Consider the following 24,518-nt stretch of genomic DNA (forward strand, 5'->3'; position numbering starts at 1 on the left):
ACATACTCTAGCTTTTGTCTGCTATGCAAGTGATCTTGTGCACATGACTTTTCCACTTCTCAGTGTCTTTACCAAAAAAACCAAAAAAAGAAAAGAAACCTTACTAAGTGCCTCAAAGGGTGTTGTGGAGATTGAATGTGAAAGGCATGTCACGGTGTCCCTAAAAATGTTCGTACTGTTTTACTCTAAGTGTCATGCTTGTAGTTACCCAGCAGCTGGTAAGCAGCAGAGTGGGGTCTAAAATCTAGGCTTTCTGGGTGGCTCAGGTGGTTAAGTGTCTGACTCTTCATTTTGGCTCAGGTCACAATCTCATGGTTTAGTTCGTGAATTTGAGCCCCGCATCAGGCTCTGTGCTGACAGCTCAAAGCCTGCTTGGGATTCTCTCTCTCTCCCTCAGAATAAAATCCCGCTCTCTCTTTCCCGCACGCTCTCTCTCTCTCTTTCTCAAAATAAAATCTAGGCTTTCAGGTGCTGTGAGGTCACAGGAGTAAATCAGGAGGAAATGAGAAGCTGACAATTTGTGTGGCAAGAATTGCCATTTCCCTACCACTATTCTTGCATCTACACAAGGAATAAAAGAAGCACAAAATGGAACCCCAAATCAGGAAATCATTAAAGAGGTCTCTATCCAGAATCCTCAAAGGGTTTCAAGACCAACAAAGGCTGGGTCTTACCCACAGCTGATATCTACACATGCACAGTTAGTGCATGAACTCATGAGCTCATTCAGTCAACAAATACTATGAAGCATCTGCTAGGTGTGCAATGCTTCAAGGCAGGCTCTTGGGGCCAAGAAAACTGATGGAACAGTCAGTCTGTGGGGGATCCTATCACAGTGGGTAAGATAAAAACAAAAGCAAAAAAACTCCACTCATCACCGGAGTGCGATAAGAGCCACAGCAGGGGCATAACGTGGAGATAGGAAAAGCCTGTATTTGGTCTGGAGCTGTCAGGGAGGCTTTCCAAAAGAGCAGACACAGGCGCTGTCAGAACTAAGAGAAGCAAGGGACCAGGAGGCACAGAGAAGTGGATGAGAGACAGCCTGGTGTGCACATGAGAACATTAACAACTCTGGAGCAGGCAGGAACACAGCACGTGGTGAGGACGAGAGATGAGGAGGCTACAGTGTGAGTCCCTTTGAAAAACGCCTTGGACATTGTGCTTCAGAGTGTGAACTCTGTGGTAAGGGTGGGAGGAAGCCATAGAAAGTTCTAGGAAGGGGAGTGTCCATGCTTTACAAATCTCATCTAGTGGAGGCTAAAGTAGAAGCTGGACTGAGGGTAGAAGAAACTGGATATAAGGCAATAGAGAAGCTACAGGCATGTCCAGATGAGAAAAGAGATCCCAAACTATGTGTGTGCACGCACATACACACACAGCTGGTTCTGCCTTTACTGAGACACCCTGGCATGAGTCACACCTGGCTTCATGCTCCCACAGAACCCCCCCAGGGGTTACCTTAGCTATGCTCTATCCTCTTACTTCCCCTCGGTGGTAAACCCAAATGGCTTTTCACTTCCAGACTAACCTCAAGCCCAGAGTTTGAGGTGATTAACTACTGCCTGTGAGGTTGTAGTCCTGGAAACCTCCTCCCAAATGATGTAAGCACAGGGAGCGCTGCGGGTCTGGACACACACAGCACCCCGGGGGCTGTGCAGATCGAGCACATAACAGCTGTGTTCACTTCTGCAATCAGACCTTTACATTAACATGGCAATTACAGCTACCAAGGGAAAGGGAAATCAGCATTTACTACTGATTTTTATAAACAAATGCAAAAAAAAAAAAAACCCAAACCAACCACAACTCACAGAATGCACTGAAGGAAATACGTAGTATTTAATGTACCTTTGTTAAACTAAAAGCTCTCAATGGAAAAAGGTAGAAGTTCATGTGGAGTGCAGGGTGCCAGTGGATGACACATTATCTTTCAGATTTCTGGAACTTTTATTATATAATACGACATCAACATTAGCAAAAGAGTATGGGAGCTAACTAGCATGTACTGGGTACCTACTGTGCATCAGATTGTGGGATAAGCAAGCATGGTAGATATATGTTACCCCCTTTTTTTAAAGGTCATTCATTTTTGACAGAGAGAAAGAGTACAAGTGGGGAAAGGGCAGAGAGAGAGGGAGAGACAGAATCCCAAGCAGGCTCTGTGGTGTCAGCGTAGAGCCCAACGCAGGGCTCGAACTCACAAACCCTGAGATCATGACCCGAGCTGAGATCAAGAGTCAGACACTCAACCGACTGAGCCACCCAGGCGCCCCATGTTACCTCCTTTTTTTTAATCCTGAAAATGACCTTGGGTGGTTGGAATTGTTATCCCAGTCTGCAGACAGAAGACTTGCGGAGAGAAAGATCAAGTAGGCTTCCTAAGATCACACAGCAGTTAAGTGGCAAGGGTGCAGACCCAGGTCCCTCCAAGAACTCCACAGCCTGAGTTCCTCCCATTGCTCTACCCTGCTCACCTCCTTAGGGAAATGTGAATGGCTCTGCCTCTCCAGCTGGCTGGGAAGCCCCTGAGAAAGTCATTCGCATGGTGACTATCCTATCCTATCTCTAGACAATGTCAGCCTGGAAAGAGACTTGAAAGCAATCAACTCCCATCTTCCAGAAACAGAAGCTCTGAGATGAGTATGGATCACATTTCCTGGCCCCAGAGCTGAGAACGAGGGCCACTCAAGTCTGTAACTTGGGGTAGCTCTCTCTCTCCCTAGCCAGTGTCCACCTCGCTCTCTCAGGAGTCAGTGCTTCCCCACAAGAGTTTGTTATTCTTGTTTTTGTTTTAATAATGAGATTTCTATACTCATCTGAGTCTAAAACGGAGCTGGGGAGGGAATAATGTCTTTTCCTCTAGCAGATATACTCAATGGAAAAGCATGACCTGAGTCTCCCCACTGTACACAATCTCCTTCCACATGATCCTATAAGAGAATAAGAAGTGATTAATTCACAGCAAAATGATTTTATTTACTATCAGTGCTCAGTGTCTTAAAACACAAAACTTCCACCCAAATATTTGTCCCAGGGATAAACTCTCCCCCACATGTTGTCATAACTGATTCCTGCTGGCACAAAAGCATACATCTAAGCATCCGTATCCAGGATATAAATGATGACTTTCATAAAAAGGACTCAGAGGGCACACTTGTGTGTTCAAGTCCTAGTCCCAGACTGGAGCTTTCTAACGTGTCTGGATTCAATGAGGATTTTTCCTCAAAGGAAAAAAGATAATTCATAAACCCAGTCATGCTGATCTCAATGATGTCTTGAACAGAAATCCCCTCTATCTTCTACAAACTCAAATGCTCAAGGGGATGAAAATGAAGCTCCACATTAAAGCAGAAACCTTCAAGGTGAAAGAAATGTGAATATTCTTTCAAATTAAGCTATAAACATGGTTTTGCTCTAAGAGTCATGTGATTCAAAGTCTCTAAGATGGGCAGATGGTGGGGGCCATCGGGCTTGTCATTGGTGGGTAACCCGAGACAGGTGTGGTCAGGTGGAGGTGGAAGAGAACTGAATGAGTAGAGCTGATGGGAATCAGAACCTACCTCTGGGCATGTGATCTGAAAATCTACCACTGAGCAGAGAGTGGACTGACCTTTGGCCTCAAGGTCAAACCAGAACCATCTACAGGGTTCTGCCCCAGCTTCTAGCATTCCCTTACTAGTAAGGAGGAGGTACAGTTAAATGATAACAATTTGAGAGTCCCCTGATAGAGGAAGAAGACACAACAAAAACACGACTGCAGGACAGCCTTTTGGTGCTTAGATAAGATTCTTGCAAGCACATCTCTGGTACACTGGGTCCTGCAACAGGGGAATTCAGGCTTGGTGGAGATCTGCAGAACATACTAGCTCCTGGCACTAAAGGCTACAGTAAGGAAATTTAAAAGAGTATGGGGTTTCCCAAAGTTGGAGGGCTTCGGGTCTTATTTCCTTGAGCCTCAGGGGCTCTGATGTCCTTCAAGCTGCAGCTATACAACAGGGCAAGTGTTATAGTATGCAGAGGTGAGTGGCCATGAACCCAGTGCTCAGGCAAGAGCTACAGCATGTGGCTACGTTGTGCTCAAATGACACCACCTGGGACCTCAGGCTTCTTGCACCCACTGGGCCATCTGCAGCCAACTGCAGCCCAGTTTGGTTTTCTTAGGAAGCTGCCTTACCTCTTCAGAGGTTCCCAGACCCACCAAAACAGTAATGCTCCTTAGGCAGCCAGCAGTCACTCATTCTGACCTTGAACTGTCCCACCTCACACACCACGGACCTTTACCCTCATTCTTCCCTCTTCACTCCTCTTCCTGTCTGTCATGTTCTTCATTCATTTATGGTCTCCAGCATAACACACAACTCAGCTCTTCTTGGCCTCCCATTGGCCTACCTCCCCGCTTGGGTTCTCTTCTCTCCTTCCTGGTTTGGTGTATCCTGATACTTCAGGATACATCCCTCCCTTCACCTCAGCCCCAGGAGCTCTTTTCCAGGATGAGAGCCTCCAGACTTGAGCATTTCGTTCTGATGGGAAGAAATGGGGGAAAAAAGGTTTCTGACTCCCAGAGGCTAACATCATCATGCTCAACAACAAGCACACATAATCTGATCTCTATTTCCTCAGGGTCAATGAAAGGTATATGTCAATACATCTCAAAAGAACAAGTGAATAATACGTATCGAAATTAAGCATAATTTTTAGTAGCCCTTATGCACCTCTAATGGGCCAAACACCAAGGAGAAAAAAAGAAAGTAGGAGAAAAGTCTTACTCATTTGGTAAGGAAAACAAGAAAGCAACAGTAAAAGTCACAGAACGGTTTAAGGCAGAAGTAGAATTATAACACAAACACCAGAGGAAAGTACATCAGAAGAGGTTATTCTTCCAAAGATGCTAATGCAGCACTTCCTGAGTGGGTTGATGGGAACTCTACTTCAGAGGCAAAGCCAATGAAATAAATGCTTCCCCTGTGGAACGTAGGGAACCAAGAGTCCCTCAGATCTATAAACCATCAGCTAAGTGGATGCAAATGTGTTTACAGCCTTCCTTCTTTGAAGCTACAATATTATGAAATGTTTACAGTGGTAGGCCCCATTATAAAAGTTCATTCTTTTGAAGAGGAAGTCAATTAAAGACAGCCACTGCAGTGATACTAGAGAATAGGTTACCCAAGATCAAAGTCTTGGGAAACCCATGGTGTAAAACCAAAGATCTCTGACAATTTTGTAAGAACTGTAAGATTATTAGCCTCCCAGGAATTTTCATTCTGGAAAGCTTGTTTTCATCATTGGACTTTCTATGATGTTCATAGTTTCATGATTACAGTCATAGCATGTGACAGATGGCTTTGCCCAGATGATGCCAAAGACTGTATGAAAAACAAGAGTTGTTTTACTGTGGCATTTGTGCTGCTGATTCTTTTAAAACTTCACCTCTTTCAAAATCTTTAAATAGTTTTTTACCTAGACAAGTGACTGATACTGGGTCAAATTTGCCAAAAAAAATCATTCCCATAAGCTTTTGATTTGCTATTTTCCTTCCCCAGGAATTATGGTTTACAAAGACAAACCAGGACTCAGCAAAGCAAAAGGCAAGCTAAAATTCAATCCAATGGAGAAAGTGACAACACTCTGCCCATGGAAGGCCAAATTTGTGAAAGGTTCATACTGCATGAACTTCAAATCCTTGTTTCTATTCCACCTAAGTGTTCTCAAGGGGGAAAAAAAATAGAGGAAGAAAAGAAAAAACAGAGGAAGGAAATTCTCATCTAGAAAATACAATTTCTGAACTATGAATATTTTTTTCCATTTTCAGTGTAAAGAATTATTGCTTTTCCAGGGGATTTAAGGAAAACACAGAAGTAAAAGGAAGTCCCTTGAACCCTGTAGGTGTTAAAATAGAATCGCACTCAGTCTTCATGATGGGGGAAGGGCAGCAAGGCCAGGCTTGGCAATGTCCCCTCATGACAAAAATGACCATGTTCTCAGTGAGTCAGCATCTTTTCTCCACTTTGGGAGATAAAATTATAACCAGATTACTGCTTTGTGGGAACAGAATCAGAACAAGGATCAGTATCAGAACAACCAATATTCAGAGTAAAACACTTAAAGTAAGGCTAAGTCAGTAAGTCCTCACATTTCCCCCAGTGCCAAAGTACTCCTTAAGGAATTTCAGGTTTTCAGAAATCTTGCACTTAACAATAATTTTCCAACGTTTAAGACACACAACGTTCTAAACCAAGCAGAATTTCTGATCCTGGCATTAGATAACCAGTATTAATAGTTTTACTCTGTTTAATTCTAGGCAAAGACAAAGAAATATAATATCCTAGTGAAGCTGTATAAATTTATGATGGATAAATATTTGGTTTCCAATTGCTTTTCTTCTTCTTCTTTTTTTTTTTTTTTTTGAATATTGACAATAAATCTTGATCTCCTCCTGCTATTAGGCACTCAAGGAATTCTGGAATGGATGCAGTCTCTGCTTCCTTGGCACCTCTCAGATATGTGTCGGCCTCCCCATCATCACATTAGGCCCTTCTGAATCCCACAGTATCACGTCCCAGCGCCCCCTCCCTTCAGGACTAAGATCAAACTCTTCAGGCAGGCAACAGCAGCCCTAGTCCCCCACCCATGTCTGACCCTGCCTTGCTCTCCAGCCCCATCACCCCACACACTCTGTCCTTCAGAATCACTCACAGTTCTTCACAGGCCATGCCATTCTACCATATTTGCTCAGGATGCCTTTCCTCCACCTTGTCCGCCCAGGGAATCCCTATATACATTTTAGGTATTAGCACTGACACACAGATAAAATTAAGTAGTTACCTCAGGAGAGAGGTCAGAGCAGATTTCCATTTTTACTTTACGTCACACGTTATTTACATAATTTAATATAAGGATCCAAGTCCATCCACTTTAAGAAACTTCACCCTTCTCCCACCAAGGCAAAAATGTCTTGGGCATTACTAATAACATAATTTTAATGTAATATAAAACCTATTATACTGCATGACATTTATGGGTTTTCAAGTCTGTCTCTTCCTCTGAACCCTAAGCTCCCTGAGGGCAAAGATCATGACTGATTCAACCCATTCTTTTTCAAACCCAACACAGTGCCTGGACACACAAGGTGCTCAACAGATGTCTGTTTAATAAACCAGTGAACAGTCTCAGAGAACCTGGATTGATCCCTTCATTACTGCTGCCTGTCATTGTCTTGGATACCTGGGCAATTCACTTAGGCTCTCTGGGCCCTGGTGTTGCCCCCTATAAAACAGATGGTCTGCCTCACAAGGTTTTTGTGGGCATCAAATGAGATGACCCACCAGGAAGCACTTCCAAAGGTAAAACGCCAGCCTTCTATGTCCTTGTTATTATGAGGTGTGCTGAGGAAGTATGGGAAGTATCACCACCAACTATAGCAGCAGCTGCATTGAGCTTGGGTGGCATGACAGGGAAATTTGTGCAGATGGAGTCCTGGTCAATCTGAAGAACGACACAGGGTCATGTCCCATCCAGTCCACCTTCAAACTCGATTTCCAACCCAGCCACTTTTCTCCTCTGCCCTCCACCCCATCACCCACGTGCCAGCCCTGTCTTCTCTCGCTCCCACTGCTGCAGTCACCTCTAGTGGTCTTCCTGCTTCCACTCTTGCCCTCCAACCTGAGGGCAACCAGAGAGACTGTTCATTCACGTAAATCCAATCCTATCACTTCCTCGCTTAGAATCACGTAAGAGTGTCCTGTTATACAGAGAATGAAACCCGGCAGCCAGACTCCACGGCCCTGCATGCTCTGGCCCCCAAGTCCTCTCCACCCTGATTTTAGGTAAGGCCCGCACCTCCCCCTGCCTTGCTCGTCGCACTCCCATTGGACTCCATTATGTCAGGGCTCAGCACCCGGCCTTCCACGCTGCTTGCTGCCTCCAGACTCTGCATGAGCTGTTCCCTCTGCCCCAAACACTCTTACCCTGGCTTCTCCTCTGGTTGGCTCCTCTTTCTTTAGGAACCTTCTCAAATATCGCCTCCTTAAGAGGTCTTCCCTCACCATTGAAGTCAACCCTCTGTTATTCTCTCACATTGTGCCCTGTTTATTTCATCTCTACCACTAATAACCATCTGTATACTTTTATTTACTTGCTGTCCTTCTCTATAGACAGCTACAGGAAAAGTTTACTTCACAATTTTTTCTCTGCTTGGCGATAATATATGTAAGGCATCTATAAAAGTATCTGGCAGGGCAGGCATTATCTAAGTGTTCATTATTATTGTTTCTAATATTATTACTCCAGCAATTATGAGTCCCGGAGGAGGGAGGTGACTCGGTGTCCAGTTGACTGGTAGGAGGTCACAGAATGCCAAACAGCTCAGTCAACAAAGGAACAGCCCATGATGCTCAAGGGCCTCCAGCCTGGGCCAATTCCTGGAGGCAGGACTACCTCTCCGCCCTGCAGGCCCTCCCTCCCAGCGCCCCACAGCAGGACGCACACCCACACCCATGCTGTCATCTCCCACAGGCATGGCCAGGCAGCTCCTGAGGCTTCTGAGACGTGAGGAGAAGCTCCTGCCAGCTCCTGGAGTGTGAAAACAGTGGAAATCTTCCAGCTCTGATGGACAGATTTCAAAGCCTGTTTCTAAAAATGGCTGTTAACAGGGTTTTTTCCCCACACCATATCCATGCCTGCTTTATCAGGGGGCAATGGCATCGTTGTTCACTGTTCTGTGACCTGAAGTGATTTCACCAGTCAAAACAAACAATGATGGGGTGGAAAAGACCAAAAATAAAAGAGATAAGAAGGGAGAGCATGACATTAGGGCTAAGCTCTCTGTCAGCTGTTTTGTCTTCATGATCACATTACTGCAGAGAAAGACACAAAACCTGAAATGAAGGTGGGAATCAGGAGCAGGCCTACTCTTCCTTCACAAATGGACACCCAGCATATGTCCATGTTCAATATTAAAGCATCCCCTTTCTATGGAGAGACTCAAAGGCACGCTGCATAGTCAATGGGGCTGACTCAGGCACTATTTTAGGAGGGCAGACAAAGGCAGCAGGTCAAAGGGACAGACACCAACCTCAACTCACTCCCTGGGCAGGACATCCAGCCCCTCTGGGCCTTTGAAACCTCACCTGTAAAATCATGGTAACTGCTCAGAGATGGAGGGCTGGACAAGATGACCTATTAGTCTTTTGAGGGATGCTCATCCTGAGTTCTAACAGATCCTCATTTAAAATGTTTTTATGCAAGTATTCATTAATGACCCACAGCAGAGTATATGGAGATTGTAGGAGTCTCTTAAACTCTGCCCAGTCTGGCTGCCAGCTTGGTGAAGTGGGCTGTGCCCAATTTAGCTGAATTTGAAGCAACATTTTAACTTCTATGCTCAACTACTATAGCAGACATTCTCTTGTCTTGCTGCTTTGTATCATAACCTCATGAGACAGAGTGTTAGAGACAGACAGAGACCGATGGACTGGCAGATAAACAGATCTGCTAAGTTTGGGTTTGTTTTTCAGAGTTCATTTTTAAATGCTTGGTTAGAATGTGCCAAGATGTTGGGACAAAATCCTGAGATTCCTGCAGGGTTTGATGGTGGCCACTCCCTTCCACCCCAGTCTCAACTTCCAGAAGTACGAGGTCTTCACATGGCTCTTGAGTTTTCTGCTGCCACAGACATTTTTATTCAAGTTTCTTTGAGACAAACATCTAGATCATCCAATTTAAGCTCCATCAAGTACAGAGAAATTATCATAACGTCTCCACCCAACCTGCCTCTTCCCTGACTCATTCCTCTCTTATCAAACCTCTGCCCAAATCGGTTGTATCCCTGCCAATGGAAAATGAATTTGGATCTCTCGGTCTTCCCTTCTCCTTCAGAATGGATTCTCTAAGAGGGCAGGTCCGCAGCCTATGGTGTGATGCCTTGTGTTAGGAACGGAGCAGAAGCTCCAGAGACATGGATTAACTGAGAATTAACTGAGCACTTACAATGTGCTTGACATATATCATTTCATTTAATCACTGGAGTACCCTGTGAAGTAGGTATATTTTATTATCATCTCCCTTCCAAAATGAGAAACTGAGGCTTAGAGAAATGAAGTGGCATTCCCAAGATCCCAAATATAGTGAATGACAGAGCTGGAACTACAACCTTGACTCCGAATCCCTAGACTGTAGCCTGTGTGCTCTCCTGCCTACTACCTGGTCCAGGCCATATCCCTGGAAAACCACAGGCAATCGATTTGAGCTGACTACTTCCCCTCAGCCTCCAAAATCCTTTAACCTGTTGTTAGTTTTAGTGGGTTTAAATCTAATGTCTTTAAAGCGGCCTCAAGGATGAGAAAAAAAAATTTCATCATAAAGGTGCTATTCTTTAGATGACGTGCATCTGGCACAGCATCAGAGCAGAAGACTCTCTTAAAGAAATGGATTTTCAAAATGTATATGACCAGAATAACACATTTCTGCTGGCTTTCAAAATCCTCCAAGTCCCATGGAGAGATCTAAATAGGATTTACATTGTCACCATCTTTTTAGAAGAGACAGGAGATGGGATTGTATACCATCAGTCTTCACCATAGTAGTTTCTTACCTGTCCAGGAGGGAATGTGAAAGTGATTCATGTAATTAATGGTTGTAGAGGGTACTACGAAGAAGGCATTGTAGCTGGGCACATGATGCCTCAGACATGGCTCTGGCTCTGAAAATGATATCAAGATGGAGACAATCATGCATACTATAAAGGTATACTGAGGCCAAATGTGGAAAAGAGCCATGACTGCATGAGCTAAACGCCAAAGGAGTGTAAAGGATGAATGAGTAGCTTCCATGTGGCATTATTAAGGAAGGCAGTGTGGCAGAGGTAGCCCTGAAGAGCCCTAATACCCATGCGCCTCTCATTACACTGACCTACTGAATTCAACTTCCTGCTTACTAACTGGTCCCACCATCACCCCTCTTACATGGTAAGCTCCCTGAAGGCAAAAGAAGGTGGTATTCACCTTGGATTTCCACTGCCTAAAACATAAAAGATACTGAGCAAATGTTGATTGAATAAATTTGATACACAAACGAGTCTTTGGGAAATTACACACATTTAAAGGGTGAAGAGAAGGCATCCAGTGATCTTTAAAGTTCCTTCCAATTCCCAGAGTCTGATCTAACAGAGCCAGTGGAGGTGGTAACAGTTTGTCAGAGGTTCCATGACACGGAGTACCCTGTTAGTACCTGGCAAGACCCCAGAGCATCAGACTCCATGTGCCAGCCACAAGTGAGAGGGCACGTGCAGCCCCGAGGTGGCTGTGCATCATGGAGAAGGGCAGGGTTGGTAGAGGATGCAGGCCTATAACCAGATGGCCTAGGTTCAAGACCCAGCTCTGCCATTATGACTTGCATGACCTTGGGTAAGTTAGCTAACTCAGCCAACCTCCTTGTGCCTCCATTTCCTCATCTGTAAAATAACAGCGTGCTTCACAAGGTTGTGGTATTACATGAAACGTGTTAATCATAAAAACTGCTTAGAACAATTCTGGGCACACTGTATGCCCTAAAAAAATTCTAGCTCATTTAATTATTACTTGAATCCCCTCCACAAGGCACTCCACTATGGAAGGAAATTCGGTACAGTAGGAACCTGGCTTGGAAAACTCAACACCTCCTTCAGAAACCAGAGAAAGAGGGAATAGAGACTGTCTAGTGTAAGTGGAGACCCAGCTCCACCTTACACAATGAAGGCACTTGGCTTCCTTTCTTTCTCCTACTGGGAAAGTCACAGGACACCTCAGCAACTCAGGAGAGATGCGAACTTGTGCAGACAGTGGCTCCGTCCTTCTGTTTTCTGAAAGAGTGAAACAAAACAAAACAAAGGACCCAGCAGGGTCTGCCCTCTCTAGAGTTCCACACCTTTGGGGAGTACGTTTCAGGACCAAGTGTGCTGTGGGCTTCATGTAGATACTAGCCAACAACAGTGCAGAATCCAGACAAAATGCTTTTAAAAAAATAATATTCTCAAGTTGCTAATCATTCAATTCAACTCTACAGTCCCTCCAGCTTTCAGTACAACTTTTAAAAGCAAATGCAGCTTTGATTTTCTCTTATTCAAGTTCCTCAAAGCTGACGATCTTTCCATCAAATATCCCTCTCCTCAAATGACTGGGTACATTTTACTCTTTCCTGTGTCCCTTTTGGTCGGAACTGCATTTTAAGCAGGCTGCCAGGCAACCGTTTGGGTACAGAATGAATGCATGCTTTTAACCGCTGACCTCAGCTCCCCAACAGTAGCGTATCCCTCAGATTTTCATCACACCGTCATAGAGCATCTTTTGTGTTCTACATCAGAGAGGCAGTCAGACATCACCCCAAAGGATTTCCCAATGTACTTTCCACACATCAAAGTGAAGTTTTGGAAGCGGACAACAGTCCATGTCCTTACAAACAAAAGTGCTGCACATTAGTGATCCCTCTGCAATGGCCATAGGAATGAAAGGCCCTTTTCTCCCCCTCGCCACAAAATGGGCATCTGGAAAGAAGAGGGTAGATGATAAAAGAAACCTTTGGTAGCAATGGCAAAAATGCAAAGTAAAACAAAGCTGTAACCCCAGAACCTACAAAGGTCCAAGGGGACCAAGAGAAACTATAAACAGGGAGACTGGAGATGAACCTGGAAATGTATCCACAGACACTCCGCACAGACAGCCCAGAGAGCTGGACTGGCTGAGATTCCAGCTGGTTCAGGTCTGAGCCAGACAACACGTATTTCTGTATGGGACGTGCCCTCCAGTGTCACTATTTCCAAGATCTAGTGGTTGCTGTTTACAATCATTTTTAGAACAGGTGGCAGGGTTCCTAGGTTAACATTTTATTACATGAAACTAAACATATTCCCTCTAGAAGATAACTAATGATATGCAGGCAAACTTTGAAATAGGACACAGAATAAGAATGCCACCCCTGTGTTAGAGATGGGTCATAGTAATAGTGGGCCATAGAGAAGGCCATAGTGATCTACACTCCAGATAGAGGTGATCCTGGGCATATACACACTACACAGGCAGATCTTTGGGGAGCAGAGACACAGGGTGAAAGATGGGGGCTTTGGTGAAAAGGGAGGTGAAATGAAGGAATCTTAGCAGACGTGTCTCTGAATGACTCATTCATCCAATAACTGTTTACTGAGCACTAAGTATGGGCCAGCCATTGTTCTGAGTAGCTTGGATACATCAATGAACAAATATGACAAAAATGCCTGTCTTAACGGAGCTTACGTGATAGTGGGGAAATACAAACAATAAACAAGAGATATTAATTAGGTGAGATTAGGTGAGGTCATTAAATAGTACATTAGGTAATATCAAACACCATGGAGGAAAGTAGACCACGTTCAGGAGGACCAGAAAAATTGAAGGACATTCACAACTGCATCTGGTGGGGCACGAGGGGATGGCCATGTGGCTATGGAGGGGACGTGTGTTCACAGAAGGGGGAACAGCCACTGCAAAGACTTGAAGCAGGAGCATGCTTACAGTGTGTGAGGAACATCGAGGAGGCCAGCTGGTTTGGGCAGTGAGTGAGGCTGAGGAGTAGCAAAGACAAGGTCAGAGAGGGTCAAATCACCCAAGGTGTTCTAACGACTCCGACTTTGTGGGGTTTGAGCAGAAGAGCGACGTGACCAAACAGTTTTAAAAGGATCACACTGGCTGTTGTGTGCAGAGCAAATAAGAGGAGCTCAGGTGTTAGCAAGAATGCCAGCTAGGAGGCTGCAGTTTATCCAGCCAAGGAATGTTGGTGACTTAGGTCAGGGTGGGACCCATGGTAAGCAGGGGTTGGATTCCAGACTTGTCCAAAAACACAGCAACAAAACTATCTGGTTGACTGGCTATGGGGTGTGAAAGAAAGAGAGTGGCTGAGGATGTGTGCACGTTTTAGCCTCTCAAGATGGGGTTAAGAATCGGAAGGAATAAGACTGGAAGGTGGTAGACCGATGAGGAGGCTCCTGCAAAATCTAGACATGGGATGATGGACTGAACAAGGCTGGTGGTAGTAGGGATGCTGAACGTGAGTGGAGATATCTGCCATGTTCAATCTGTGCCCTTGAAAGACACTTCGCCTTCCCTCTGGCTTCTGTAAGGAACTGATGGCAGATGCCAGAGCAGCCATCGTGGACCATGAAACGTAAGATGGATGCTGAAGATGGAGAAAAATAAAATTAAGCCACATCCCCAACCTGCAATCGTCCGTCCCAACTTGTTTATAAGACAGACCTACCCTCTGTCTTGTTTAAGCCTCCCTATTGGGTTTGCTTCGTTACAATTGCCTAACCTTTAGCCAGACTAATACGGGTTCTGTCAGCCATTACAAACACGAAACCCTAACAGCAAATGCTTTCAATCTCATGAAGCCAGAACAGTAGTCAACAAGGTGGGATTTAATTCCAACCTGCCTCTGCTTGTTTGTTCTTAAAATATTGGAACGATAGTTGAGCTTCAATGTCCTGAGTCACTGCACACGAAGCTCAAGTGTAGAGTGAACTGCTGCTAATGGAAATAGTGTTGACTTCCTAACCCACTGCTTCTCTGTCAATCAGGGGTGCCCAAGTCAACATCCTGTCCAAAGCAGAGGTCTCACGAAGACACATGATGTTTTCTGCTTTGGGTGCAGGAAACAGCATCACCAACAAACTTCTAAATGCCCATATGACCCAGCCATCATCTCCTGATTGATCGGTGAGCCAAGTATGGCACCAGCTCCCCTCACGCAAAGGAGGCAAGATCAAGTTCTAAGCTGGCACCAAATAAAAACATACAGCTTAACCAAAGGCAAATCCTAGCTGTGTGAGAATCTAAGGACTCACCACTGAAGACACAAGAGATTCAGCTGAAATGCTGCAGCACTGGCCACCAAACCTTGACACGCTCACTAACCTACATGCATCAGGTCCACGTAGGAAGGTGGTCATCTGCAGAGCCCTGCAGTCTCTGAATGCTGCATGAAATGTGCTGGCACATAATCATGGTGATTTGACTAAGCACCCTTCTCACTCGTTCTTTCCCCATCAAGCTCAAGAGAAAAAACTGCAGAGAGGCAGGTGGAGGGCTGGTGGAAGTTTACGGTGAAAGTCACTGCTGGCATATGGGTCAAAGGAGGAGGCTGATGCACTCCAAGAAATAATGTATACCTTCAGTGAAATGCCCTTAAGTCTGGGGAGGTAAGGGTCCTCCAAACAGGCCGCTGGCAGGCATTTGTCTGGGCAACAAGAGCATTAGGGTACCTGCAAAGTAGCAGCACTAGGATTAATAAAGTTGAGAGGAAAGGGGTCATAACTCCATTGAGATCGTTAAAGAGCATCTATTCATTGGGCATCTCAAGTCAGACACAGAGAACACCATGCGACAAAACAGCCTGTCTGCATGGTGCTCAGGGCCTAGTGTGGAACACCAACCAGCCATTATCACAGGGTGCTCAGTGCCAAAAGGAAACAAACACAGAGAGATAAGACGAATGCGGGGACTGGAATCTAGTATGGGGAGCAGGGAATAGGAAGGCCCCTCCCAAAAGAGGGTACCGGTAAAGGTGAGGCTAGAAATGTTCTGAAGGCCCACTTGCTACCTGAATAGAATGGGGATGAAAACCTGCCTATGAAGACAGCCCTATAAATAGGGGTTGATAGTTACCTATTTAATGTAAGTAAAATATAGCTGACATCTTGTAACATGTATCAAATATCTGCCCTGTTGCCACTGTCAATGGGTAACAGAAGAGGTCCTTACATAAATCTTACAAGAAAAATATAAATGGTAGTAAAAAAAAGAAAGAGAAATTGACGTACCATTGAATTTGCATCACTTAGAAAACCTAGACTCCAATAGGGAACTCAGAATCCTCTAGTTCTAATTCTGTCATTATTAGGAATATGCCTAAATCAGCCAAAGCAGATGTAAATGAGAACTGTCATTGCTATTCAGTGGACTGAAAATCAGAAGGCAGGCTGCTTCTATCCACTTCTGCAACCATGATGATCTCTCTGGGCTTACCTTCTCAGCTTGTCCCTCCATCTGAAACTGTGGAACTGAATGAGAACAATGATTTTCAAAAACTTTTTTTCTTTACAACAATCCATAGTGAAAACTCGTTTTTCACGTGGTGACTTAATACTTTTCTTTATGAAGTTTAATGCATTTGCTCTTTTTAAATTCTATTCTAACCTATTTCTTTAAAATAAAAATGCTGGGTTAGACCCACTAAGCTTAACTTCATGTTCCAAAATTTGTGACCTGTAATCTGAAAACCTGCAGACTAGGTCATTTCTAAGGGCCCCTCCACCCCCACCTCTGGAGTGTCAACATGATCATTAAATATTTCGTTTCTTTCAGTTTGCAAAATGATTTCACAGGTATCTCCCATGATCCTCAGAGCAGTGGTGCGACATGGGCAGAGGGGCTCATGAACTCATCACAGATCACACGGGCAGATTATGACAGAGCTGGAACCAGACCCAGTCATTCCAGAACAGCAGTGATACTTGGCCCATTCAGCAGCTCTTCTCCTAGAGAATTCCATCTCCCAACAATGTGCTGCCCTCAAGCTTCTTATTAAATGCCTCTCCTGACCTATCTAAACTGGGACGCAAATCTAGCGAACACATTCCCTATGCTATACTCTACATCCCTGTGACTTATTTATCTTATAACTGGAAGTGTGTACCTCTTAACCTCCTTTACCTATTTCACCCATCCCCAACGCCGCTCACCTCGCCTCTGGCAGCAACCACACTTGCAACTAATGGAATATCATATGTCAACTATACTTCAATTAAAAAAATAAAGTTAAAAATTAAAAAGAACCTCGTAAACACATTCCAAGAATGTAATGCTAATTTTCATGTTCATGGCCTTGCTAGGTCCTTCAGGAAATACCCCACGCCAGCCACAAATGCATGAAACTCAGCCCCTGCCCTGGAGGAGCTCATCGTCTAGCAAAAAAAACAAAATCCACCCACAGACCCGCCCACTAAGTGCAGCTCCCTTCCAAGCTGCCTTCCTCTTATTTTCTCAGTGATAACCTCAGTTCTGTTTAAGTCAGCAAGTCTCCCCATCTGGCTGATGGAAAGTGCACGCTTCAAGCCTTCCCTGGAGAGTCTCAGAGTGCTGGAGGTCAGCGGGACAGCAAGAGGGGGGGGCACTGCAGGGGGAAGTGAAGGGTGTCAGCAGCAGCGCCCTGCAGCGCTGTTCCTTCCGTTGCTGCTCCTCCCACCCTCCCCAAGGGTGAATGGGGGGGGGGTGCCAACAGACTCCCTTTGCATCACCCCAGATACCTTCCTCACCCCAGACCAGCATCACCTGACTTCAAGGATATACAAAAAATCTTAAATATTATGAAACAGTCAGGCCCCCTAGCTTTATGGACAACGTCCCATTTATATTATTTAGGAAGAAAAAATTTATATCAGGGACAAGGAGAGAGTGCTTTTAGGCAGTCATACACCTAGGGCTAAAAAAGAAGACATTCAAGACCTTATTTTATTTTTTTTAACTATTCACAAAGCAGTTAAGTGCTGACTGGTAACATGCCAGTACTTCTAAGGCACATATTGTCAAAACAATTGGAGTCTGTGGTGGGAATTTATTGTTTTGCTTTCCAGCCCCAACCCCTCCTTCATCTGATGACTGTGCACAGATTTACTGTGCAGAAGCCACATCCCCTTACTCTAAAACAGTTGGTATGAGTGGCACTACCTTAAACTCTATCTTTAATTCTAAGAGCGAACCCTGACAGGCTTAAGTTATGGTAATCAGTTTGAGAATAGGAAGGGAATTCAATCAGAGTTGGTGGGACAGATGACTCTTTTCTTGAGACTTCAGAGACAGTATCCTTCTCTACCAGAAGAAAGTGTCTTTCTATCCCTGCACAGTGTGGTGTGAAAAAAAGAGATAGGACATTTTGGCAGCACTGAGGCTAAAGACTCCCCTGGATGGAGTCTGAGGATAAAGCTGACATTGCAGAAGCAGAGAGCCAGAAAGCACCTGCACCCTTAGAGATGCCATCTGGACTGCTGGGTCAAGTCTTGCCTGCAACCCTTCCTCTAGATATTTAGTTAAAGAAGGCTTTTGTCTGCTTAAGCCAGTTTGAGTTGACTTTTTTAACACTTGCTACCAAAGTAATTAAAATTCATAAAACACCTTAAATACCCCAAAGTAGTAATATACAAAGGACTTAAGGTCTCTTTTGGAGGAGGCAAAGAGTGACGTGATAAGGAAAGATTTTTTTTTTCATAACTTCTATTAATTCTGCAGGAAATAAACCCAATATTTAGCATCTGTATAATTGTTCCTATTTCTCAAAAACACCTCTCCACGTGTATTTCCTCACCTGAATTTTACAATCCTGAGTCAAAGAAATTATTAAAAATGTTTGTTTTGTAGTAATTACTTGTTTATCAAGCACTATATAGTTTAAAGTATCATTTCAACTTCAGTAATTAATTTGTCACAATAACCAAATGAGGTAGGAATAGTGGTCTGTCATGCTATCATTTTAAGCAGGAGAAAGCTGAACCCTGTAGACAGTAAATGAGATGCCCAAATTAATCTGAGGAGGTGTCAGGAGACAGGCCTCAAACCTAAGTGTCTTGCTTCCAGGGTTTTACCATCAGTGATACTAAACTCTACTTCCAGAAACAAATGCGTGTGCTCTTAAGCACCATGTTCTGGATTCCAGTGGCAGAACCAGAACTAACTAGCTCGTGACCTTGAGCTAGTTCCCTTTGTTTTGTTTCCTCATCTGTAAAAGGAGAGATTTGGGTTAGGCTCTCTGATGCCCCGTCAAGGTCTAAAAGTTCTTTAATTCTAGACTTCCTTATTCCCACTCTCAAATTAACCTTAACTCAGAATAATTACAACCTTAGTCGACATTTGTTCTCACTGGGTGTCAGGCACCGTGCTAAGAATTCTGCCTCCATTTTCCTTTTATGTCTCACAACACGCAGGAGACAACTGTCTCTCATTTACAGATAAGAAAACATGAACCTGACAGAGGTTAAATGAACTGCCCAAGACCAACAGAATTAGTAAGCTTCAGGGGAAGATCTGACACCAGGTCGTACGGGCCACGAGGGTATCAACCCAGTTTTTATTGTTCCTGTAGAAGAAATAAGCCCCCCTGCATGACTGGTCACCTCTTTCCACGCAGAAAAGGGGTGGGATGGGGGAGCCGAAGCGAGTTACACCAAGCCTCTGCAAGGCAAAAATGGAAAACCACTGGAAGGGCGCCTGGAAAGATCCAACCCAGACCCAGGGGGCGGGGCGCCCCTCCCCGCCAGCCCCAGGGCCACCCTGCCCTCCCGGACCGTTACCTTGTTGAGATGCGGGTTCCTGGTAACATCGTAACCGCGCTTCTTCAGGGGCACCGGGCGCGCCGCGCCGGGCTTGGAGTGGCAGCCTCGGGCGGGTGCAGAGGGCGCCCAGCGCGGGACGGCGCCGCAGGCTCGGCCCCGCAGGGGCGCCAGCCGTGCGCTCGTGCCCAGCGCGGCGCCCATGGTCCTTGCGCAGACCTGGCACCGGGGAGAAACCAAGGTCAGGGGCGCCTGACGGCCAACCACGAACCACGCGCGCCGCAGGGCACCGAGTCTGAGCCGAGGCTGCGTCCTCGGGTAAAGAGCAGAGGGTCGGGAAGGGTGAAAGGCGCTAGCCCCCGCCCCTCCTCGGCGGCCACCTGCGCCGCTCTCCCGGCTCGCTTGCGGTGCGCAGGCCTCGCCAAACCCCCGGCAAAGCGAAAGCAAGCCCAGGAAGCAGATCCGGTGCGGTTGACCTCCCGCGCCATCCCCGCCCCCATCCCCGCGAGGAAGAGGCGACTGCTCAGCGAAGGGCCCCCCGCACCTCCAGCCTCGCTCAGTGGCTTGCCTCGATCCCTTCCTTCCTCAGCCCACCTGTGCTGCGCCCAGAGCTGATGTGGCAGGCGGGGCGAGTTGCTGCGGTCCAGTGTTCCCCTCCTGCCAATGGCTGGACCTCACCCGCAGCCGCGAGAGCGCTAGGCTCCTGCGTTCCGGAAAGAGAGGTCCCCGAACCTTTGTTCGCAGTGCGGGGCTTCCCCTGAGGACGCGCGTGGAGCGCCTCGTAACCGTGTGCACGTGCCTCCCCAGTGCCTAAATGAAGCTCAGCTTGCCTCCTGAGCCGCTCCATCTTGACTAAAGAGCCGCTCCATCTTGCCAAACTGAACGCCCAGAGGGGGTAGCGTTTAGGGATTAACATAGCCTTTACTGTCTCACCCTTTAGGGAGGCCCTGGCTTTGGGATTCAAAGTAGAAACCCTCAGACACCCGGTGTTCAGTGTTGCTTTGCGCAGCCCAGTACAATAGCCATTAGCCACATGTGGCTCCGTAAATTTAAACAAATTAATTTAAATGGAATAAAATTAAAAATCCAGTTCCTCAGTGACACTAGCCTAGTTTCACTGGCACGTAGTGGCTGTGGGATGGGATCGCACAGGTGTGGAACATTTACATCTTTGCAGGAAGTTCTGTTAGACACCACTGATAACAAGGTCCACAGTTACCGGTAGGGCTCCTGGGTACCCTGTGGAGCCTGTCATGGATTGCTGTGGACAGAGACCTTGAGGTCCATCTAGTCTTGAATTTAACTTTACGCTTTATCCATATAGTAGCCAGGAAATTCCTTTTAAAGCAAACATTTCATCCTATGTAGAATAAAATCCAGACTCTTTGATGCCTGTGGGTTATCCCACAGCCGGGCTCCTTCCAACTTCTTCGGGCTCATCCTATTCCAATCTCCCTCTCCCTGTGCTGTAGCCACCTCTCTCCTTCCTGTGGCCCACCTCCCACCCCCATCCAATCCCTTTCCACCTCAGGGCCTTTGTATTTGCTATTGCCTCTACTTACAGTGTTCATTCTCTCAGGTCTCCACTAAATTGTCAACGTAAGGCCTTTTTTCCACTTCATCCAATGTCAGCCTCCACTAGGGACTACATAGTGAACGGTTTTTCCCTTCCTAGAACTTGCCAAAGCCAATAATTAGCTCATTTCTCTAATTGTTTATTGTCTGTCTCCACCTAGAATGTAAGCTTCTTGAGGAAAGACCCTTTGCCTCTAAACCCCTGTATCTTCACTGCCCAGCTTCACTGCCCAATAAATAATTGGGTGAATGAAGGAAAGTGACAGCCACTTTCATAAAGATTGGACTGGAAAGGAGACTGAAGGAGATTATTCCTGAGGGAGAGGAGAGGATCCTGACTCCAGGCAGGGGCAACAGCAGACACTGTGAACTCTTGATCATTTACATAAGCCTGTAAATGATCTTTTTTTTTTTTTTTAAACCAATTTGAGTCAGATTTTTGTTTGCTGCAACCAAGAGCATTAACTGATACTTTTCTCTCAATACTGCTTTTATATTTGCACATCTTCCCACCAGTCAACAAACATCTCAAGGGGGTAGGTTGTGTGTGTGTGTGTGTGTGTCCATCTTTGGTTTCTGACACATAGCAAATCCTCACAAACTGTTGAACGAATCTGCCTTTGCTTGATACAATGAGCTTTCTCCCACCTGGAGGACACTTAATAGGTAACCTCAGTCATTTGAAACTTTGCTGGAAACCAGGATGGAAACAACAAAGTTTTCCAAACAAGCCAATAATAATTCTTATATAATCTCTTCACTGAAGCATGCACAGTTTATATATGAGAGTCTGTCACAAGTCCCCGTCTGTGGCCTATCTTTTCTTAACTCAGACATAACTTTAGCAATATTGTTTTTCTTTTGTGCACGTTTGATCTTTCGCCACAGTAAAGGAGAGGTGCTAGCAGCAGAAGGCAGTAGCAAGAGGAAGTGACTGCTCCACAGAGCCGTCCAGGGGCCCAGGTTCTCTCTCCAGGGTGTTGTCCACTCTCCCCAGAAGCAGATACCACATCAGAGCCCCAGCCAGAGGAGAGGGGGAGAGAGGACGTGAAGGGCACCTTCAGGGAAGTGCCGTGTGTAAGTTGCCCGTATTCTACTCACATTCTATTAGTGAAAACTAAGTCACAATCACATTAAACTACAGGAAAATCTGAAAAATATTGTCTGTAGTGGGAAAGGCACATATTCTACCACAAGAAAGAATGGGAAAATAGGTTCCTGGGGACTAAAAACTACAAGTCTAGATTTAACACTTTTACATTAAAGTGCTTGGCATGGAAAGGATACACAGAAACTGTTAGCTATTATTATTATCGCCATCCATGTGTCCATCTCTGGTTTCATGACAACTTCTTTACTTTTAGAGATGAACAGAGGATTACAGAGACCAGGTTCAGAGCCATGGAAGCTTTCCAGAACTCTGTCCAGCTCCCTTCAACTCTGACCTCCTTAGCTAGCCAGCCCTGTGGTCTGGTCCAGCACTAGATAGAACTAATGTGTCTCCATAATTCGTCTTGGCCACCCTCCCTTCACATCCCATTTACTGACTTCTTCCTTGATTGTGATGCTGCTTCCTGGGGTCGCTGGAAAGGAATCCCATCCCCGTCCTCCCTGGCCAGTTTCTGTATTCACAGTGCACTTAGTACCTTTGTTTTTTCATTCTGATTACAGAAATTTGCATAACTATCTGTTGCCATACTAGATTGAATTCCTTGAGGGCTGGAACCACTATTTGCAATTCTTTGCATGCCCAATAGCTGGGACAGTGTCTGGCACCAAGAATGCACTTGATTTGTTGAATTAAATAAAATTGATAGGAATCAAATTTGTGCCTAAATTTCCAAGGAGTTGAACTTGATTGAAACCACATTTGGTTCATTGTTAAAAGGGCATCATAATAGCTTCAAATTAGAGTTTTAGTTCAGTCAGCTATCTTGAAACAAGACCATTTGTCTTTTGTAAGCAGATTTTAACGTCTCTACATATGGGTTTAAAAAAAAATGGATGTGCATTACAAACTAATTAATTTTCAGCTATTCCCATTGCTTCACAAATGTGTAATGTTCTACACAACATTTCGTGTTTGTGATTGCCCTAAAAAGAAGTATTTAATTCACATTGGTGCTAGTAATAGTTGAAGATACTTCAACTCTACTGTTTATGCCAAAGGAGAATGGTGAAGAACATTTTTGTCCTTGTCCTCCGGCACACGGCTCTACACACACCCTGTACTCTAAGACTTTGCTACATAGTTTCCTCTGCTTCCAGCACTTGCCAGTTAGAGCCTGATCATTCTTCCCCGACTCTGCTCAAACACCACATCCTCCAGCAGGTAAATCTTCCCAGATTCTCCATTCTTCAGTAGCTTGCACTGTTTCCCACAGGCTCCCAAAACTCTATTGTATGCATCTGTCCTATTGCACTTTTACAGTCTCTCTGTGAAGCAATTTACTTATGTGCCTGTCTTCTCTGAGCCTCCAAGGGGCTTAGAGAAGTAAAAGCAACAGCTTTGGATTCAGACAGTCTTGACTTCACCAGTGCTGAGCTTGTATAACCTTGGGCATTTTATGTGACCGATATAAGCCCCATCATCTTCATGAATAAACCTGGGATTCTAATATTACTTCCCACATTGGATTTTGGTGGATTAATGTATATATTTGTTTTTTAAACACACATTATAATGCACTTCCCACATGCCAGGCACTGTTCTGGTGGTTTACAAATATCAACTCATGTAATCTCATAATATTTTTATGAAATACTGAGCTTGTTATTAAGCTATTTTGCTCAGCTCCAGATCTACCTTTTTATACTTGGGTTGACAGCTGGTGCATGGACTATGCAAATCAGTTCTTCTTTGACGCAGGTTTCCTAGTAATTTCTGGCAAAAGGGGGCACTCCAAGGAGATGACAAGCCAGAGAGGGGGTATTTCCTCCTTTCCCTGTACTTGCTTTTTTTTTTTCCTTTTTGTGTCTCCCTCCCCCCCCCTCCCCCACCCAACACCCAGCATCAGTGGCTGGTCAGCCTCCACTATCCTCCCACATTCTGGAACCAGCCTTACAGGCTGTCCCAGCCTCTTCCCTTTGTTCCTCCCACCTCAGTGGTGGGAACTGCTTGCTATGGTTACCCTCTCAAAACTCCCTTCTCATTCAGCCCTCTAGCACCTGTCAAACCAGTTCTTTCTGTTAAATTCTTTTTGTTGAGCTACACTGACTGCAGTCTGGACTCCTGCCTGGACCCTGCCTGATACGGGTTGGTACAATTATTATCTCCATTTTATAGATGAGGAAACAAAACCTGAAGAAGTCAAATAACTTGCTGAAGTGGACCAGGGTTTAACCTAATCTGTGGAGGCCAAGGCATTCACTAGCACACTAAGGGCTCACATTTGGGAAGCGCTTAGCCAGGCCTAGAACGGGTAAGCACTCAGTGTACCCCGAACGGTCACCCAATCCCCAATTATCATCCTCATTGTTAACTCCTCAGCCTTGTATCTTACACAACACCTAGCACAGGCTTGTGTGCAATAAATGCCCCCTGGACCGAACTTGATTCACCTGAATAGGGAAGGACAAAGTGGCACAGAAGGCTTGAGCTAGAAAAGGATGTGGAGGTTAA

At 45.3% G+C, this 24,518-nt stretch overlaps 1 protein-coding gene across 3 annotated transcripts in view; it reads right to left on the reverse strand.

Annotated features, from left to right (window-relative positions):
• The window catches only part of ME3 (malic enzyme 3), a 184,160-nt gene extending 164,129 nt beyond the window's left edge, over nt 1-20,031 (reverse strand). Inside the window, exons 1-2 of one of the 3 annotated variants that reach the window (XM_019450034.2) lie at nt 19,916-20,031; nt 19,343-19,540 (exon numbers count right to left, since the gene is read on the reverse strand). In XM_019450034.2, the coding sequence (XP_019305579.1) occupies nt 19,343-19,525 (183 nt within the window). In that variant the 5' untranslated portion in view covers nt 19,526-19,540; nt 19,916-20,031. Of the gene's footprint in view, nt 1-19,342; nt 19,541-19,865 lie in introns of those variants that run through there. The other 2 variants (XM_019450033.2, XM_019450035.2) reach the window with 2 other exon arrangements.
• Between the last annotated feature and the right edge of the window lie 4,487 nt (nt 20,032-24,518).

Source organism: Panthera pardus, unplaced genomic scaffold (genome assembly GCF_024362965.1).
Source record: "Panthera pardus isolate Hobbes unplaced genomic scaffold, ASM2436296v1 HiC_scaffold_12, whole genome shotgun sequence".
Lineage (NCBI taxonomy): Eukaryota > Metazoa > Chordata > Mammalia > Carnivora > Felidae > Panthera > Panthera pardus.